At 41.4% G+C, this 21,291-nt stretch overlaps 1 protein-coding gene across 1 annotated transcript; it reads right to left on the bottom strand.

Moving 5' to 3' along the window:
- Nucleotides 1–1,481: 1,481 nt before the first annotated feature.
- Nucleotides 1,482–20,149, bottom strand: tlcd4b (TLC domain containing 4b). Its single transcript, XM_086185219.1, has 7 exons — nucleotides 19,804–20,149; nucleotides 13,724–13,876; nucleotides 10,259–10,348; nucleotides 5,587–5,645; nucleotides 4,568–4,662; nucleotides 4,370–4,443; nucleotides 1,482–4,282 (listed from the first exon to the last, which is right to left on the bottom strand). Exons 2-7 carry the CDS (start codon nucleotides 13,867–13,869, stop codon nucleotides 3,931–3,933), a joined length of 816 nt encoding a protein of 271 aa, XP_086041345.1. The 5' UTR covers nucleotides 13,870–13,876; nucleotides 19,804–20,149; the 3' UTR covers nucleotides 1,482–3,930.
- Nucleotides 20,150–21,291: the final 1,142 nt, after the last annotated feature.

Genomic DNA, 21,291 nt, shown 5'->3' with positions numbered 1-21,291 from the left:
GAAGTGCATCAGCATCAGTGGTCAGCTGGTCTCAGGAAGTCTCTGTAGTCTGGACTGAAAGATATTTTACCCTACAACTATTCACAGCTTTAAGTTCAGGAGGCCAGAGAGATGAGATGTCAGCCTACCAGTTATTTATGTCAAAAATAGATTTCCATTCTCATCACCTCAAAATGCTCATCTTAATGCCACTAAACAACCAATGACAACATTCAAAGGGGAAATACCCCTCAGGAGAACAACAAGAAAAATCACACGACAGGCTCCCCGATCAGCTTTGGATTATTATAATACTTGGCCGGATTAATCATTGTGCAGGCAGATTATAAAAATATACACACTGAGTATACATATGTAATACAGAGGAGTAAATAAATGACGATCAAGTCACTGGATATTTCATTAGAAAGGTCATGCTAATCAAAGTCGGACTGTGTAACATCCATGTGTGTAAAGGCACAAGTAGCCTCACCTGTGTGTGTATACGTGTGTGTGTGTTGTGTGTGTTTGCCTGCGACAGACAGAAATACAGGAGACTATTGTTCCACAGGGAGGAGTGTGCTTTAAGGTTCCACAGTAAATACGTGAGCAGCTTTTGCAGATTCCCATCTCCATCACCAGAGACCCTCACAAGTCTTTTCTTCCAAGACCGTCACGTCCCCTAATCTCACTTTACCATCCTTTCTAAACGTGTTGTCGCAATGCAAATTCCCCAACATGGGTTTTTCCCTTGGCTTAATTTTGGCCAGCAGGTGTTAAAACAGGAATGTGAATATATTATTGTCATCATGGCAAAGCTATTGGTAAGCATTCGCCTTGTAAAAACAGTAAATGAATACCAATCAGGTTAAACAATACATCACCCAAAACGTGTACTTTCCCTTTTAAGGATCAGTACAAATAGATGTTTTGAACTAATGATGATTTTTTTCCTTCCTACATTACAAATTTGTGACTACAGAAGGCAGAAAGAGCCAACCACAAATATTTAGCTTGAAGCTAATGGTACTAATGGCTAACAACAGCAAACCAGCTAAAAAAAAGAATGTTTATAAACTCAAGTGCTTTATCTTCCACATCTTCTTCATCTAGTTCTTCGTGTGGTTGTTTGTTCAGTTGCATGCACAAACTGGTCACGGTCAGTGCTACCATGATCCAAGTGCTCTATCTGGAAGGTTTAAATCTATAGTCACACTCATTACTACAGAGACTGAACACCAAAAGAGTTAAAAAAAAATGTTTGCACAAATTAAAGAATTTGGGGATTACCGAGTGTACAGCTGGACAAAGACGAAGTGGACTGGCAGATGTGAACAGACATTTTTTTCCACAGCTTTGCTGTTGTGAGCCATCTGTGTCCATTAGTGTCCAGCTAAATTCACGTGTCTGGCTCCTCCTGCATTCAGTAGTCACACAGAGGTAATAAAGGAGGAAATACTTCAAGGGAAAAAACACACTTTGGGTTAAGTACTACTTTATCGTCCAACAAGTAAACAACAAAATAACATATTGCTGATTCTGCTTAGCAAACGTAAAACATGTTTGCTAATCTCAGATTTAACTTTCACATTACAGTGTAAATGACTTATGTGGATGCATGCTCAGGTGCCTGATAAAGTTTGATGAACGTTGCATAGCAGTCATTAAGTCGAGGCAGCTGTAAGTTATGACAATTGATACGGGTTTTCTGCTGTTGTCCACCATGGTTTTGTAGCAGCAGTATCTCTGTAGCTACATGCACCAGACAGATGCGCAAGGAAATGCATATCAGGAGGGAATAACATTCATCTTCTCAGATAATTCCTTAAAGTCATCCTGCATCATCTATTTATATAAAGGAATGACCCTTACATTCAAGACCTCACCGAAGGAGTTCACACAACCATTACGTTCATTGTGACCTGATAAGTCTCTCTGTATTTATCTTCCCAAATGTTACTGGCCCAAATGGATCAGATCCTGATGGTGAAATGAGACACTACAAGTTGTTGTACGAAGCTCAGACCAATTTATCCAGCGGAGAAGACTACTTCTGGTTAGCCCCCTGCTAGCATACAAAATGCTCAACACAAACCATCCACTATTTTACAGATGAAACAGTAACAATGGAGTCCAATTCAAGTGTCAAGTCACTTGTGTGCGACTTAATACTGGAGCCTCCACCTCTGCCTATATTATCTGTTTAAAGATCGTCTAATCAGAAACACCCTCTTGTATTTCTGTCTGTCATAATATCAGCGTCCTAGTGAGTTTATAACCAAGTAATGCCATGTGGCAGACAAGGAATATGGGAACAAGTCATGATACGCAGTGAGAACCCGCATAGATACAGTCTGAGTGTACGAGGACATGCAAGAGAAAGGAATCAAAACTACTAATACATGCATTTAGTGAGAGACTAAATCAGTTTGGAAGACAAAACCCTTTCTGCATGAGATTAGTGTCAAGATGTTAATCATCTACTATCCGCTAAGGCATCACAGAAATATGTCACCATGCTCCATAATGAGGATTTACAGTTTATACAGAAAGCAACACATGCAGACTGAACCTGGTCTGTGGTAAAAATTTACACAGCCAAATAAATGAATTCCGAAAAAATATATTGCTGGCGTCTGTTATCGCTGAAATTCTGCCAAAGGACAAGCACCACGTTGGTGTCAAAGAGTTGCTTCAGATAGCGTAAATAGGGTGTACCTCTCTCTTCCTCCAACAGTAGAGTCACCGGGAACAAAGACAGTAGATGAAAGTAGAAAAGTGATGCCACTCGGTTTCACTGCTGGGTTAGTAGAGAGAGGGAGGATATCACTCAAGATACCATTTTAAAAACTAACTTCACTTTTCACATTTGAGAGACGCCACATGATTGAGTAGCTCATGATGAGGGCGTCGAAGTCCTCATAAGGCAGGGGGAGAGGTAGAACAAAACAGAGCCCTATCCAGCGAGGCAGACAACTGATGTGTGTAATATGAATTGTTACTTTGAGGGCGAGCGCTTGAGGCCGTGCAAAATAAAGCAAACAAAGACAGCTCAGAGCACACGTTTGTTAGGGAGGAGCCAATATTAACAGCATGGCGATGCCAATAAGATGAATACTGAAAAGGCAAAAAAAGATCTAAAAAAGGAGCTGCTGGGATTATCAGTCTCCCATCATGTCTCTCTCTCTCCTGCATATTTTTAAATGACAGTCCAGATTACACAGAGGTTTGGGAGAGGGGGCGTGGCTGGTGTTATAGGCAGGCGCCGCTTGTCACAAGGAGGCCACAGCAGGTGATACTGTAGAAGAGGCATTATGGTGGTTTTCTTTTTGTGAGGTCTGATGAGTTTAAGATAAGAGCCCTGTACATTCACAAACACTGCATGGGTCTGATGTGAGAGGGCTTTACACGGTGAGCCACCTCTCCTCTAGTGTGGACGGAGAATGAAAGGGGCTGTCATTCAGGAGCAATGGGTTGCCTTTTGCTGGGGCTTAGATTCTTATTCCTCCACAATTATTGCTTTCCTGTCTTTCACAGGCACTTCAGAGGACTGGACTTTGGCTGAGTGAGGGGAGACAGGATGGGGATGAGAGAGGAATGCTACTAGTGACAACAGAGGTGAGTGGGGAGATGGAGTTTAAAGTGTGCTTCTAAGCTCTATTTTGTTATCTGCAACAAAACGCCATCCCCTAGCATGGATGCTAATCTGTCAGTGTAAAACACTGAGGCTAAGAAGGCTGGTGCTTGAGTGAGTCAAAGAGCAGTCCCCTTGACTCCAATCAGGGTCCAAACCTGAGGACTCACAGCCATTAGTGATCTTCAAGAAGATCCAGGGCTGAGATTGGGGGTGTGAGAGTGGGAGGGACACACAGGCGATAGCAAAAGGAGAGGCTGTGAGGTTCCTGGATGTCCAGCCTCCCTCCCTGCACATGTCCTCTGCTCTACATCTCTTTAGTCCGTGTGGTTGTTTGCAAGCTTGTTCTTGTCTGAGGAAGACAACGTCTCGGATCCTTCTTTAACCTTTTGCCTCCTTGTTCCTGTCAAGACTTTATAACAGCCGCGGGTGATCTTATACATCCAGATAGTGTTCAAGATATCCAGTGCCACACAGGAAGTGATCCAGGCCACTTGGGCACCTAAATCCAGCCGTTCAAAGTCTGGAGTGCCAAAGGTGGCAAAAACACTGGCCCAATAAGATGGCATGACAGCAATACGCACCAGGAAGAAGACCACTGCCATGGCAACACCATTTAATACCACCATCTGGTGTGAGCGGGGGTATTTTAATGCCTCAAAGAACCACCTATATGGATTAAAAATTGTCAAAGTGAACACTTGGATATTCAGCCAAGACGGACAGTGATTCTACTCACTGAAAGGGGTGACTCACCTTTGGTTCACAAACGGTGTTGATAACTCTGAAATGAGACGAAAGTTGGCAAAGTAGGGAAGCACACCGCGTGTCTGTAATGACCAAAACACACAAGCTGTTGCAAATACCAAAGAAAAAATGGCAGTCATTAAAAATATAAAATCAGTGTCTAAGATCACAAGTGCAGTCTATTCAATGTGGCTCTTGAAGTCTCACCAGCACATATCCATATGCATAGAGCGCCGCCAAGTGGTGACAAACAAAGAAGCTGTCTCCCATAGTGCTCCAGTTACAGGCTAGCAGCACCAGGTCTAGAGAGCAAGGGGAGAGGTTGGTTAAAGGTTGATAGATTACATACAAAGGCCTGCACAGGCAGTCAGAGAATAAGAAAGGTCAAGAATTTGGATGAAATTCAGTACACTGCACACTTAATTATGAACAACTGCGGCCATAACCTTCAGTTTTTAAAAAGCCAAGGATACAGGAATAGACACATTGTTAATGGTGAGTAAATTAACAATAGATTTTTTTAGGTGTTTCTGCCATACACAGCAAAAGAAGAAAACAGCGGTTATAAAAACAGCTACTGTGTTAATTTTGTTGATGAAGAAGGACTAAAATCCTCCATCATGTACTTTTTCAGATTTCATCGACTAAAAATAAATTAAAATTAACAAACAATGTAATGACCCAAATTTGGCGGAATCACACATTTTAGTCCGGAGGCTAAAAATAAAAGGAAAATCCAAACCAGCTGCATAAAAACCAGAGGACTCTCATTAAAGTCAATTTTCAAAAAATCAAAAATGACTAAAAAAGTTTTAGATTTCTTTAACTAAGATGAGAAATGCTCAGAAATTTAGTCAACTAAACTTAAGTGCTATTAACCCTTGTTGCACTTCTTTTTAGGCACTATAGTTTTTTTTGTACTTCATTACATATAATGTTTTTTATTTTGAATTGATCTTACTTTCCTTCATTTGATAAGCTTTCCGGTTCATTGTCTTTTCAATATTCTCTATAAATATGTTTTTAGTGTTGTTTTCTTTGTTGTACACCACTTTGAGATGCAATTCATGTTTGACAAGTACAGTACAAATATAATTTGATAATAATATCAATAGAAGTTATAATAATTACTTGAAACAGGATGAGTAAATATGATGAAGTAATATAAACATGATTATTTGACACAAATGAAAAAAGAAATTGCTGAGAGAATGAACACTACTCACCATAAAGAAGGTAGCCACAAGTTATGGCTACATTTAATTTGACAAGACTAGGGTCTCCCCTGTATAAAAGCAAAGAACACAGTATTAAAGGCACTTTTAAAATGGTTGAACACTTCAAGGTTAACAAGCCTGCAGGAGCAAACCAACTACTGTTCCACACAAAAAACAATAATGAAACACCCAAACCATGCTCATCTGATGGATAATCGACTTCCTGTGCAAACTATGAATCACACAGAAAAGTCATTCAAGGTGGATTGTTTGATGTTGATAAACAGCTCCAATGATAATTCTGTAACATATTGTGGTGCAATAGTGTTTGTGGTGAGTCTAACATGACAGTTATTTCTCTGATCAATGTATGAGAATATCCGCATCACTGACAATCACAAAAGGTCTGCTAGCAGCAACTCTGATGACTCTTGGTATCATTGCAAATAGCATCTGACAATGAGGGTGTCCCCGTTTGAACAGACATCCGATCCTGGTGTCAAGCATACATATCGTATAGCTGACCGCTTATACAGCAGAGAACTGCTTCAGCACAAACTGTACGAACATACACTCCTAAGGTAACACAAACACAAACACACACAGCAGTTCACCTTACCTACCAGCTGACCCTGGATTCACTGCTGTACAATTTATTCTGTACGTTTTGAACTTAATCCTTTAACTTGGAGTGCTCAGACTCTGCAAATACCAGTAATCGATTGACAGTATTTGTAGGTGTGTGTGACAAGAACACAAATTTCCTAAAATCACAAATTACTTGAACTTTTGCCATGAGCAAGAAACTGCACAGAAGTGAATGAGAAATTTCAGGGCAGCATGTTCAACTTCTATTTATATTCTCAAACTATCTAGTTTTCACAAGAGAGCACTGTTTGCATCCTATTAACTAATCACTTAGGACTTTACCACTGCCCTTGATCCTGGTGGAACAAGCAGCTACGAACTTCGCAACCTCACTGATAATGTGACAGATAGAGAGTCAAATCTGCAGGCCAAAGGCTTCTTTATGATCACATCAGTCAATTAAAATGTATGCTTAACTGATTGGAATTTGGCCTGCAAAGAGAGGGTCTAGTGTAATAGAAAGAACTCTGACAAGAACTACATACATGAACAGATTTCTTCTCCAGATTTTAAATAAACAAACAAACAAAAACATACATATACACATCGGTGGCACAGTGGTGCAGTGGTTAGCACTGTTGCCTCACAGCAAGAAGGTTCTGGGTTCGAGCCCTGGTTCAGGCACAGGATCTTCCTGTGTGGAGTCTCCATGTTCTCCCCGTGCCTGCGTGGGTTCTCTCTGGTACTCTGGCTTCCTCCCACAGTCCAAAGACATCAAATGGGGACTAGGCTGATTGATTCTCTAAATTGACCGTAGGTGTGGCTGTGAGTGTGAATGATTGTCTGTATGTTGGCCCTGCAATGGACTAGCGAGCTGTCCAGGGTGAACCCCACCTCTCGCCCAAAAGCTAGGCTTTTGGGATAGGCTCCAGCCCCCCCCCCCCCCAACTATTCATGAGGGTGAACGAGGTTCAACTGAATGTGCAATTTGGTCACGCTCAGTGTTTTCGTTTCAACAAAGGGCAGTTGTTTGTTTTTACCTCAATTAATGTGCTTGTGGATTAAGGCACACATGGCTGACTGAAGAAGATGTCAATTATTCTGGAAAAAGTGCTTGAACGTTTGTTTTTGGACAGTTTTGCTGATATCAGTCCAAATTCACTATTAGTGTTAAGCTAAATATACATAGCTGGCACTTTCAACATTCTGGATTCACAAAAGAATAATGCAACAAAATTTCCTGAGCTCAAGACCTCTATTTGTAGGTATGCAAAAGTAAAAAAACAGCAAAAAAACAAAACAAAAAAAACCTTTTTCGATATTTAAATATTAAATATTCTGATTACATTAAATGCATGTGTTTGCAATAACTACATTAGGGGAATCATTAGATGCAGAATTTGCGTGTGAACAGTGACGTACCACATATACGTCAGAAGAATATTCAGCCCCGTGACAGTCTGGCAAACCTTGTAGTGTCCCAGTCCAACCTCCCTCTGCTGCTGCTGCTGTTGTGGTCATAGACCTGGTGGTACTTTTCTTAAAGTTTTTTCAAGTTGCTGGTGACCTGTTTCCTCTTCCGGTGGTAGCCACATCAACCAAGTTGACGTGGCGACCGCGACCTTTTCATAACAAGCCATCCTTCACAATCCCGTGAGGTGGTTATCCACGGTCCTCCCGGCAGTGCTAGTTTGCAGCTCCCTGAACTCAGGGCTCCCCAGTTGCTCATCTTGCTGAAGTGACGATGCGTTGGAAGAATATTTAGCTCCATGACAGTCTGTATGTTTCAAAACAACAATTCGCCGCTCTGGCTGCCAGTAGCATCGGTGTTGACATTCTCTGAGGTGTTTGGTGCAAGAGAACCAGTGAGCTTTATGTTTACGAGTTTGCGTCATCATGGACACCCCCGCCCACCTCACACCGTGCCGGCACGTTGACAGCTTGGATTTACATAGCAATGAGGCGGCGATAAGTGTACCCTCTGAGGAGGAATATTGCCAGGCAAAAAAGATGGACGAATTAGCAGCCCAGTGGCCAGTGTGAAAGTGCCTATATCAAAATAAAACTGGCTGATATGACCACCCAAAGTCCAATAATAGACAAATCTTTTGTTATTAAAATATGTAAAGTAATGTTACTGCTCAGCACATTTATGTCTATAATTTCAGATGAGAGGGTATGAATTTTGTGAGCAAATGTCAGCATCTGGCCCAAAAATCCAGTCTGGGATCTGGTATGTGCTATATGTATTATATAATTCCACCCATTTTCTCCCTCTTATCCTGTTAAGGGTCACAGGGGGTGGAGCTTATCCCAGCTGCCTTCTGGCGAGAGGCAGGGTTCACCCTGGAAAGGTCGCCAATCCATTGCAGGGCCAACACATAGAGACAGACAACCATTCACATTCAGCCACGCCCATGGTATTGATTAGCCTAGTCTCCTCTTGATGTCTTTGGACTGTGGGAGGAAGCCGGAGTACCAGAGAGAACCCACACAGGAACAGGGAGAACATGGAGACTCACACAGAAAGATCCTGTGGTGAAGCCGGGGCTCGAACCCTTCTTGCTGTGAGGATACAGTGCTAACCACTGCGGCACTGTGCCACCCCTGTATTACACAATTCAAATACAAAAATGTTCTGTGTGAGGCTCATTGTCAATGTCAACTATAATGACCTCAACTTAAAATGACCCTTGAATTTGATCCCTTCTTCTCTTTGACCCTGCACATGTTAATGATTAAGTCCAGATAAGCCAATCAAGAAATGGAGCAGAGGCAGAGGTGGTCAGACACAGTTCTGCTAGTTAACTGGATGGATTAAGATAAGAACCAATGGCAAACTGCCAAACAGAGTGAGCTACATCCTGACAGAGCCGAAAACACTGCAGGTTTCTAACAGTCTGGCTTTGGTAGCTCAAGCACTATTGCCAGTAGCAGCAGGGAGAACAATGCTGCTGTGTGACAGGTCTTAATGATGCTGTAATACAATCAGATTGACTGGAGAATGATTTCTTTCACCATTCCAGTGTTGCAAGGGCATGAGCTTTAAGGCATTATAATACTCCTGGGATCAGCCAGTTATGGTGGTACTTGGTGATGGGATAAGATGAGAAATTCAACAAGACAGAAGGGAGTGGAGAAATAAACCAACACCAAACTGTAGAGCCTCAATTGGACACAATATATTTTCACAAAGAAATGGTCCAAGTGTTTTTTCTTCCCGCGAGCTAAATGGAATAGTGACCAAAAAATAAAACAACATTAAATCCTGTCTCAGAAACTGTAGAGACAAAGGCTTGGGGAGGTGGGCTGAAATACTAAGCACCTGAACACACAGCAGATGGATTTGGGAGAGGGAGGGCGGGTGCCCCCTCTGGTTTCCTCTCCCTCCCACCTCTGTCTCTTTTCTGCACTTTTCGCTCCATCAGTGATGCTGGCTGGGGCAGACAGAGAGACAATAAGAGCGAGGGAGGTGTGCTGCATTGATTTGACAGCCAAAGATGTGGGGTGCTGCTGCTATGGACAGCAAGAGGGAGGAAGCTCTAAAGGAGCTGGGGTGGGCTTTGGGAAGATGAGGCTGCTGCTGTTTGCTATGAAAAGGACCCTTGTTTATAGGATTCTAGTGTGTCTGCTAGAGGGCCAGAGAGGAAGCAAAATGGAATGAGAGGGAAAGGGAGAAAGGAGAGGAGGAAGGAGTATTGTAAGGGAGAAAGGAGAGAAAGAAAGAAGACTTGCAGAGAAATAAGCATTTGCCAGTGATGCAGTCGTAGAGCGACTGGATAATGATGATGATTGAAGGTTTAATCTACTGAATCTACATGTCCCTGGAGACTCCACTGAGAACCATTTGTTCAGATAAAGGCAACACAATCATCACGTCTCAAAACCTGACGATCCTTCACGACAAGCAGCCCCATGACTCCACCTCCTACCTTTGTCATATTATTTGTTTCATTCCTTTGTCATGTCTGCTGGTCTGACAAGCTTTGGCTTGTTCATTTACATAATTTCACAGCATCACTTCTTATCTATTTGCATATCATAAACTCTGTGGCTTTATTCCTCGTATTGCTTTTATATATGTTCGTCTTACCAGACAGGGTTGGTATTAACTGCATCATCGAACCACAGGATGTACAAACAGAAAAGTCCCACAATCAGGGCGTGCACAGTTGACACCAACCTGGGAAGGAAACACATAGACACATCAGAACAAATTGGTAAACATGATGACAGACAGAGTTATCTTGACCGACATGGGATTTTTGGGGCTGATACAGATGTTATAGAATAAAAAATTCAGATAACCGATTAATCTGCAAATAGTTTTGACGTGAGAGAAAAGGAGAGACTCTAAAATAAACCATCCTGTACTGAAAAAAAAGCATTCACATACTGCCTAATATCAGCTGATTAATACCTAAACTCAGCTGACTAATGCCTGGTAATGACTTATTAATAGATAATATCAGCTGGCCATTTAAGAGGTCAGAAATACTCAAGATTCATAATCAATCTGTTCCCTTTATATAGTAGATGTTCATAAACATCAATGTATTTTTTTCAAGGCCTGGTATAGCGTCACCTATGACATTTGAAGTTATTATCATGGGCCACTCCAGAGCTCCAGTGGCCCTTATTGCCCCCCTGGCAGACTCACAGTCCCTCTGCTGTCACTGGACAATCTCTGGGGCATGACAGTCCACATTCACAGGCTGCAGCTGCTTGCATGAGCCCTGCTCAAGACTGGCTATTGTGTGCGTGGCGGAGTCCATTAAAACTTACCCTTAAAATCAGAGTGACCAAGAAAGTGATGGCCATGGGGTAAATTAACTCAAGAGAGGTTAGCATCATTCCTGTTTTCACTGCAGAATGAACAAATGCACAATAAAAAAAAAAGAGTACATAAAACTGAAAAGACATGTACTGTAACATGGAAAAAAGAAGGGGGGGGCACTCTTTCCAAATGTCTAGTTTATGCAGCTTTTGTTCATCATTAGACATGCGACCCCGCTCTTTCTTTGGAAAGGCTTTCTCCCTCCTTGCACTTAAGTTACTGTTACATAAACTGAGAGCTGGCTGGTTATGCAACAGTAGGCTGCCCTGTGGTGAACCATTAGTGCCTGCCCTTTGACTTATTTTGGGTTGTTCATTGGTCAGTATTACTGCCTACTTTCAATGCTTGACAGACAGGTTTATGTCATCTGTGCGTATTGGCAGCAATCAAATAGTCAATGAAGCATGTTACACAATTGCAAATTACTGCCATTTGAGCTTCCCGCTTGTGTTAAAATCACAGCTGTATTTGAATAAAATGACGATTGGCTTGAGATACATGAGTTTCCACCTTCAACAAAAACATTGGTGCTTGTTTAACAGAGGTCAGCTCTGTTGGGTTGCTTTGACAGTTTGAAGTGTATACTTCACTGTCTCAGGAGGCTGCGAGACAATTTCATGATACAGCATCAAAGTGCTCGAATGTACCATCATGTCCAACATCTAAAATTTTAATTCCTGATGAATATGACATTACAGTTTTGCACTAAAGCTTCAGCACCTACATCCTAAAAGACCAAGTACAGTGAGAATCCAATGGTATGCATGAGCATATTTATCATAATTACTAAATTATACTTATTTTAAACCCTGCAGGAGTATTTTAAACTTAAGACCTCACCTGTAACAAAGCCAGACAAAAAGATAGAGACCCTTCTCACTTCTATGCCTGCATTAGGGAGCTGAAAACGTCAGAAATAGGCTGCTAGTTATGTTAGAACAATGAATAGTAATGGATTGGTAAGGTACATGAAGCACCATAGCCCCACACATACCTATTTGACAGTCAGCAATTTCTTTAAGCATCTTATTCACAGGGCAACTGGATTAACCTGAAAAACCTCTCTGTCACTGCTGCGAAAAACAGCTCCATACAGTTATGAAGGTGAGTTCAGCATCACTGTTGAGAACTGCAGCACTTTGCAGGAGTTAGGAAGCATTGTACTGTTTTGAAAATAAAGTGCTGCTTAGAAATAATACAAGCTTTTTGCTTTGATTAATCAGTGATGGCATGCTTTAATGAGTTTGGGCCCAACAATGTGAATTTTATCTGCGTCTTAATGTTCACTAAATTGTTCAGGGAACTGCAGTAGGTCAAAGCGGGTAATAGGAGACCTCTGCTGCATAAATGCATAGTGACTGGAATATTATTTCTTGACATCAATCAAATAAATTTTTATTCAGCACAACTGACCGCTTTGGTTGGACACTGCATTTGAGAGGAATTAAACAGTTATCAAGGCCTTATGTGATCACCTTAGTACATTTTCGCACAATTTTTTTATGGACTTACAATACGTGATTAAAGATCATAGCAAAGAACACATTACAGTTTGTCCACATAATTAATGAGAAATGAATCAAGGACTCATTCTAAATGTCACCCCTAATTTACACAGGGTGTGCTGCCATATTCTGGCTATGAACGGTTGCCAGAGTTAATCAGGGCCATATTAATCAGTGATTTGGTTTCCACAATAAGTGCCGCGGCATGTGTCAGATCAGCTCGCCACTTTGAGGTAAGTCTATTTTTGACAGATGATGGATTAATCTGCACAGAACAGGTCCAGCCTGACAGGGCACAATATAACCACATATTCTACATGCACGTGATACAAAGACATAAACCAAAAGACAAAAACCAAATAAGCAGAATTTCAGCAAGGCAACAAAGCTGGGCGGGGAGAACATGACACGGCATCAACGGTGCCTGTGGAAATTGCGGCTGCATGTAGGATGGACGTGATAGGCGTCGCAGCCAGAATGTGATGCAGTTATGTCTGGTATAACTTCAGGGTCAGACCAGTTATTTAATGGAAATGCCTCTACAAATCAGTTTAATTACACAATAATGATTCTAGTCATGGCGGCACAGTGGTGCAGTGGTTAGCACTGTTGCCTCACAGCAAGAAGGTTCCGGGTTTGAGTCCCAGCTCGGGCACGGGATCTTTCTGTGTGGAGTTTGCATGTTCTCCCCGTGCCTGCGTTGGTTCTCTCCGGGTTAATTGGATACTTTAAATTGACCGTAGGTATGAATGTGAGTGTGAATGGTTGTCAGTCTATATGTTGGCCCTGCGATGGACTGGCGACCTGTCCAGGGTGAACCCTCTCGTCTGTACCTGATGGGATAGGCTCCAGCCCCCCTGCAACCCTTAACAGGAATAAGCAGAAGAAGATGGATGGATGGATGGATTCAAACCATTCATCTATTTACCGTTATAGATGAATCTGAGAAAAGAAAAACGCTTGTTTGTTTAAAAATCATTTTGTACATAGCTTTCCACTCCCTAAAGCGCCACAGTTATCAAGGCTGGAAGTCAGCATAAACACTGGCAGCTACCATAAGCCCACTGCAGACACAAAAGGCAGCTCTGATGCTCCGGTCCTCTCTATGGAGAACCAGTTTGATGCAACTCTGCTCAAACAATCTGTAACTGGGTAAAAGGATACAAGAGATGATCAGTACACAGAAGGGAATGAATTTAAGCTTCTGTGAACCCACCTGGAGTTCCACTCTGTGAGCTTGGTGGGAGGCAGCCGTCCATAATCTGGTGTGATGGCGGAAGAGAGCAGCGGGCTGGCCACTGAGAAAAGTAGCTGGAAACCCACAAAGCTGCCAGCTACCACGGTCAACTCTCTCATCTCCATCACTCACCTAAACATGACAAGGTAGCAGACAGGAGTAGAGGGGAGTCAAGTCGACTTTGTTTGTGTAGCACCAAATCACAACGAAAGTTATCTCACGGCACTTAACAAGTAGAGCAGGTCCAGCACAGCGCTCCTTCAATTCATTTACACGCAACAATTCTCCATGAGCAAGCATATCTTGCAACAGTGACAGCGAAAACCTTCCTATTAAACAGGCAGAAACATCGAGCAGATCCAGGCTCAATGGGAACAGACATATGCTTTGACTGATTGGGGGTAAAGAGAGCAGGAAGGCAGGTGCAGAGACAAAGACAGATAATGGCAAAGGATAGATACAGAGAAGGAAAGAGAGGGAGACAATGACAGACAGACAGGGACGTGAACAGGCTGGAAGGAGAAAGACGAACAGACAGAAAGACAGAGGGATGAGGGGCACAAAAACAATAACAACTAGCTACCAATAATAACAACAGGGAGGGGGCAAGAAATGGAGATGGGACCAGTACAGCCAAGACTACGCCTGTTAAATAAAGACTAGAGCAAAAAAGGGTTTAATTTAACCACTTCTGACCTCAGAAAAAAAGCCAAAACATAGTTTTAATGAGCCAGAGAGCAAGGAGGCTTTTAGTTTTTTCAAGCAATCAAATGATATTTGTTTGGTGCTCCTATGGCGGTTTGCCTTTGTATTTATATAATGTAAAAGAACCATCACTATGCTACTGAACACCTTTTATTATGCTATTAATGAAGTATCTATTACCAATAAACACATTGTTTTACTGCCCACACCGAAGCAGACATGAAGACATGCACTGTCATCCTGGACAGATGCTTTCCAGTCCAGTCCATTAAGAAAAGAAGAAAGAGACTGGACCCAACCAGGCTGCTTAACAGAAAGGGAAGAGGGTATATACAGTTCAAGGAGGGCAACATAGGGCTACAGTAGGAAAAATTCTGCAGCCAAACAAAAATTTTTGGTTTGGTACAACAGTATGCAGCATAGCACATTGATCTGGAATTACAAAGGTCATCATTACTGCGCAAATTTTTGGCAAGCGCATTACAATTAGTTGTTTAGGACACACCAAAAATCCCTGGGAAGAAAACATAAGCCCCATGAGGAACGAAAAGAGGATTGTCAGGATGAAGCAATGGCTTCAGCTCATTAGATGGAGGCTGTGGAGAGAGGGTTTAGCCTCTGTTGTCATTTATTATAACTATTAGGCCTCGATGTTAATTTTTTTCAAGTCTTATCAGTGTTGTTAGATGAGCCAGACAGAGGAATCAGGTTTGAGGCCAATACACTGTGAACAAATGAGAATAAACACAAACTCCTGGGTCATCAACAGTTTACACACAAGCAGCAGAGATCTGTTCTCATCAGGGCTACAGACTAAAAGTCCATCTGCTCACATCAAAAGTCTGGAGTAAACAATTGAGATACATGATATAATTGGCATGTCATCAGTTTCTGTACATATTTAATTTATCAGTATGAGTTTGATTGCAATGGCGGCACGGTGGTGCAGTGGTTATCACTCTCGCTTCACAGCAAGAAGGTTCTGGCTCGGGCATGGGATCTTTCTGTGTGGAGTCTGCATGTTCTCCCTGTGCCTGTGTGGGTTCTCTCTGGTACTCCGGTTTCCTCCCACAGTCTAAAGACATGCAAATGGGGACTAGGCTAATAGAACACTCTAAATTGACCGTAGGCATGACTGGGAGTGTGAATGGTGTCTGTCTACTTTTGGGCATGAGGCGGGGTTCACCCTGGACAGCTCACCAGTCCATTGCAGGGACATTAGTTTTCAGCCTTATTAAATGTAGGGTTTCAAATTAATCTGGAAATTTCTCAAAAATGTATGTACATTTTCCATGGAAAATTTTTACTTTTTGCTTAAGGGTTGGAGATTTATGGAATATATGGGACTAACAAGACTAAAGTGGAATTAACACATATTGTTTTAATGTGATGTTCCATCAAATGCACAGATTGTTAGCAATTAGAGGTTTCATTACTGTCTTTGACCCTACGGACCGCATCAAGTCAAGTACATTTTGATGATATTAGTTAAATCTGATGTAGCCACATTTTCTCAGATAACAGATCCCTAATGGAGTTGGTAATGGGTCACCATATATAAACATAGATTCTGTGCATCCCTAAAGAATATTTGCTTTTGAGAAAAAGAAACGTTTTTATTAAGTCTCTATGTGAGATGGCAAGTACAGTTACCCCAAAATATCCAGTTTATTTCTGTTAAGTTCCATGGAAAGTTTCTGAGTGAATATTCCTAAAATTTTGCAACCCTTGTCATCCTGGAGTATACAGTATCAATCCCCATTTATGAGAAATGAACAAATGGTAATCTAATCTGTTTTCCAGACTTGCTTATGTTGGATAGTCGACCCTTTTCTAAACTACTGAATGTTGACCTTCAAAAGCAGCCTGAATCTTGCCTGGCTAACTTCACCACACAGACATAAAAAGATTTAGCACAGTAGTCCTGAAAATGTACAGTTGTCCGCAAAATGTGCAGAGTTAAACTTAAGCAAGGGTCTAGAAATCCTGAAATATCTAACAGAATGCATGCAGTCTTATTTTCAGATTTTTTTTTCATTTCTGCACACAAAAGTCATCATCTGGTTATATGTCAAAACTGTCCATATTTCTAAATAAGAGCATGTATTAACTAATAAATACAGAAAAGATTGCAGGGCACCCTGGATGCCACAGTAACCCTTTCCTAATGAACTGTCATTTATTCTTTCGTAACATCAGCCATTACAACACACCTTGAACTACACCGCTGTGGATCTGACCTGATAGATGCCCATGAGTTCCGATTCAACTACTGAAATTATGTACATTTTGTAAATACACTTACATCATACTTCATGAGATATGGCTATTAGGACTGCTCCAGGTAAAAAGTTGTTTTAACAGCCACAAAGGAAAGGCTTCTAATATTGTGTCGACACATGTTTTGTCACAGGAATCTGGCCTACTGTAAGTCGTTTAGCCTCTCGGTAGCACATGACACTTTAGGCATGTAGCCTACATTAAGTGCTATTTTTATTCAAATCTGTCCAGTGTCATGCATGCATACTGTTCTCTGAAATAGTTTACAAGGAAACAAAGTACAGGGACAATTGGAAAATAAATATGGCTTGCAAGGAACATATTAAGGCTGCTAGAGACAATTATCGTGCTCAAAGCATCATCTCGAGTTTATACACATTTTTACTGATACATTTCCAGAACTTTTCTATTACTTCTCAATGCCTATGAGAAAAAATTTTCATCAACATACTTTCTATTAAAAATAAAAAGAGATATCCATGTCAAAATCTTCCAGTGCCATTTGTGGGACAGCACTTCCAAAACTTTGGTTTTAAAGCAATCTGTGTTTTCACTATTATACTGTAGAGGGCGCTGTTACGGACTTTGCAGACAGGTCCTATATTTTCCAAGTCCAAAAACAAGTAAAGAAAAAGCTCCAGAAACCAGAGGAGTGCTGTTTTTATGCAGGCGGAGTATGCAGAAGGATGTCATGTTCTGTTCTCCAGGGGGCCTATGCCGCTGCACCACACTACCTTTAGGAGCACTTACATCCTGCAGAGGAGGGCAAATGGATGCTTTGGTTGTCCAGGGGGTTTTGCAGCTCCACTGGGATGCTTATTATTGTTTTTTTTTAAAGTATATCATTGAAGCAACTTTTGGGAGTGAGGGGGGAAAAAACAAACATAATTCAATTTTCACCCGAGAATCACTGCTTTTTCTCCAAAAATGACCCTAATTCACATGTTGATAAAAAAAATTTATGAACTTATAATTAAATTGTTTAATTAATTTTCAGAAACGTTCAAAAATGTTGGCAGTGACTGGCACCCTTTAAAATGCTGGTGGGGACACGGTTGATGCCAATCTGTGTTGGGGCTGCAAAATCGATTGAAATTAATCACAAATCATAGTAGAGCTCAACAGTAACCACCCATACTGATTCCAGAAGGGATTATTTGCGAAAATTTTGAAACTATCCAAAACTGACACACGTGTCAGCAGATTCTGAAACAGTGGTCTCTGCCCCTGTGGAACCTGTCTGTCAGCCATTTTAAGTTTCACAAAGTCCCCTCATCATTTGACAGGAACCTAGTAGCAGAAAAATGATTACAAATACTTCAATATGATGCATTTACAGACATTTTTTACAAGCCAGCTCATGACAACAAAATGGTCAGTTGGCCTAGTTGGTTTTAACTATGCTGGTTCATAAATATTATTTGCAATTCCTTATTGGATGAGTAGTTCCTTCACTCAAGACAATTGTGTACAGTCTTTTATCTTTGCCTTTTTCTCTATATTCCTTCTATATATTGTGCCAAATCAAAATGTTAAGGTCATGTTTCATCTGCTTGCTAGGTGCGCTTGGTTCTTGGCATATGTTTCTCTGCTGAAATGTCAATGAAGAAATTATATGGGAAATTTACGTCTGGATCCAGAGCTGGTCTGAGGGTGGGGAGTAACCGTTAGGAGGAAGCAATATTTGTTAGAGGATAATCGTGTCACAAAATACCATTTTAAATTAAATACTGTGGTGCTGTAGGTACTGTAAGTCCTGCCACACATCATTGTCTACGGATGTGAGAAAACATCTTTGTTTGAAAAGGATGTCCATAAATCTTTTCAATGAAAATTATGTAAAAATTAACATTCCTTTAAATATCAGAGACAAAATATCAGTCAAAAACCTAACATTAAAGATAGTTTTAACATGCAAGTATCAAAGTAAATTCATATTATCCAAAATATTTTTCTCAGTAGTTGTTTACAGAATTACATATATGCAGATAATTGTGGAGCAAAATATGTACTTTTAAAACAGTTTAACGGCTGTGTTATTTTCAAAAACTTTTCTAGGCCTGGAAACTGTTGTTCGCAACTTCCATGCTCCTTTTCCGGATTTTTCATATGAGTCTTACTCATCAGTGGATAACTCTGAAATGTTCCCACTCTCCGATGAGCCTTCCACTGTCTTATTCATGCTGAAAAAGAAAGCTGAGCAGTGGAGGAGCCTCACCGTCCAGAGAGCTTATAATTGTCCACGGCAGCCAACCACATTCCTGGGCCACGATGATCATATGCTGCATGTGGCTGAATAATTCATAGGCATTCTTCACCTGGCAAGCTGGTTCACACGGCCCCATGGGAGCCTCCTCACTGCGGTTGATATAGGAGAGGAGCTCCACGTTTGACCTTGTTCCACTGGACAATCCTGCTGCTGTCAGCAAACCGTGACCCGGGACATATCGACCAAACATACATAAAAGCGGTTCAATTCCCCTTATTCCGAAATGTAAACCGGCCCCAAACAAACGCATTGCAGACCAGCTCAGAGGGCTAAATCTTTGGTCAGCCTGATCCCACAGGGCTCTGCAGGCAGCTTTAAAGTCACGACATGAATACTGATTATGACTGCTGATCATTATTATTATCATATTACTATCAGGGTGACAGACGCTCCCGTTTTCCTACAAATTGCCTACCCCGATCTGGACTATTGTGCACACTGGTGACTAGCTACCTTTCCTTGGTAAGTCCCACTCCTTTGCAGTGGATACATAATAAAGCATTGTTGTTTGGGAATGGTGAGCCACGCAGATACCGTGGATATGTGGCCACATTATCACGAAAACACAAGGCAGGCGGTTGTTTCTAACAACTCGCAAACATATCAGGAGCAAAGTAGTTGGCTCGACCTGTGAGGACAGCTAAGATTGTTGCTGCTAGTACAGACAGCCGAGTCAGGAGAGGCGCAGTCCCAACATTTGTACGGCTAAAAAAAAACAAAAAAACAACCCTCATTTGTCTTATGAAACCACTGCATGTTCCGCGTTGTATTGATGTGGTGGAAACAAGAAAACGAGCCGTGTTACCTTGTATCCGTCGCATAGGTCTGTGTAGGCGGAAAAGCTCCCGTTTAGCCACCGTCTTCTCCACTTTCTTACAACTTGACGTTAGCTAGCAAGTAGGCTAAAGTGTTCCAGCCCACTGGCTCTCCCTGTGCGACCCCAGGAAAGAGAGAAAAAAGCCCCCAAAAGCCTCCTGTGCAACGCGAGCAATGCCGTGTCCCAACAAGCATTACAGCCTGGGAGAAAAGAGTTTATATCAGCTTGGTTTCTTCGCTGCCATTTGTCCCCAGTAATGACTCCCGACACAAAAGTTTGAACTCGTTTTAATTTGGCTTTGACAGTAAGAACCAAGCGGTGACGTTGACACGTACCCACCCCCCTCGTGCACACGCCCCCAGCACAAGCTACACCCACAATGAACAAAGGCCACACAATTCGATATTCTCGACAATGACACGACAGCCCAGATAGAAGAGACTTGGAGCGAAGCTGTGCCCCAATGACAACAAGTCGTCCTGCCAACCACATCCTGTGTTTGAGAAATATTATTTTTACTAGTCGTCTCTCAGGCAGGAAGCAGCTGTCATTCATGAAACTTCATTAAACTTGTTTGTGTTATGTCCTTTAAGCCTGTAGCAATTGTTTTTGTCAGTGAGGCTAAAACGTTCAAATCACTTTAACTAGTTATTGTTATGTAATTGCAACTTAATTATAACTTTAATTATTATTATTATTATTATTATACTTAATTATAACATTCAGGCACTAGACTCACTGAGATGACAAGCAGAATTACCGAGATCAAAGTCAGAGATCAAAGTCAGCAAGCCATTTATAAAAAAGACTGATAGTTTTGCATTATGTTTACATTTGAGTCCGACACGAGATATATAGATGATATATTTTTATATAAATTAATATTCTTTTTACACCCAGACAGTTTAAGAGTGAATTCTTAATATTCATGCAGAACAGTGTTAATTGTTTTAATTCAAATCCCTACATTGTTTCAAATGAATTTCTATCCCAGAACAACTTTCTCTGTGACTTTTTCGGCAGAGAATACCGGAGCAACCATGGGCACTTGAAGTGTGACACAAACACATCCCGTACCACACATTTGCATTCAGAAATTGAAGAAATTTCTGGTGCCATGAAGAGGTTATCATTGTGAGCATGAGCCTTTACTCAGCACATGGGATGTCAGGGGACATTAAAAAAAACAGTAACTTCAATCATGGGACTTCATGTGTAACTGCACACCATAAGAGCAAAGATGTCAAGTTGAGACAAAACTGGTCCTAACAGCCTCCTATTCTTTGTCTTGGTAGCTGTCTGACTTCTTTGTTCATCATCATTTTGCGGTGACATGGAGTTCAGTTGAGACAGTTGAGTAAAGACTGTCTATCTGGTTCTACCACACACACACACACACACACACACACACACACACACACACACACACACACACACACACACACACACACACACACACACTACCACTGGACTTAA

The sequence above is a fragment of the Aulostomus chinensis genome, chromosome 18 (genome assembly GCF_037954235.1).
Source record: "Aulostomus chinensis isolate RoL2024-O1b breed Wild chromosome 18, RoL_Achi_v1.0, whole genome shotgun sequence".
Classification (NCBI taxonomy): domain Eukaryota; kingdom Metazoa; phylum Chordata; class Actinopteri; order Syngnathiformes; family Aulostomidae; genus Aulostomus; species Aulostomus chinensis.
The sequence above is the reverse complement of the archived record's forward strand: the minus strand, read 5'-3'. Positions and strand labels throughout refer to the sequence as shown.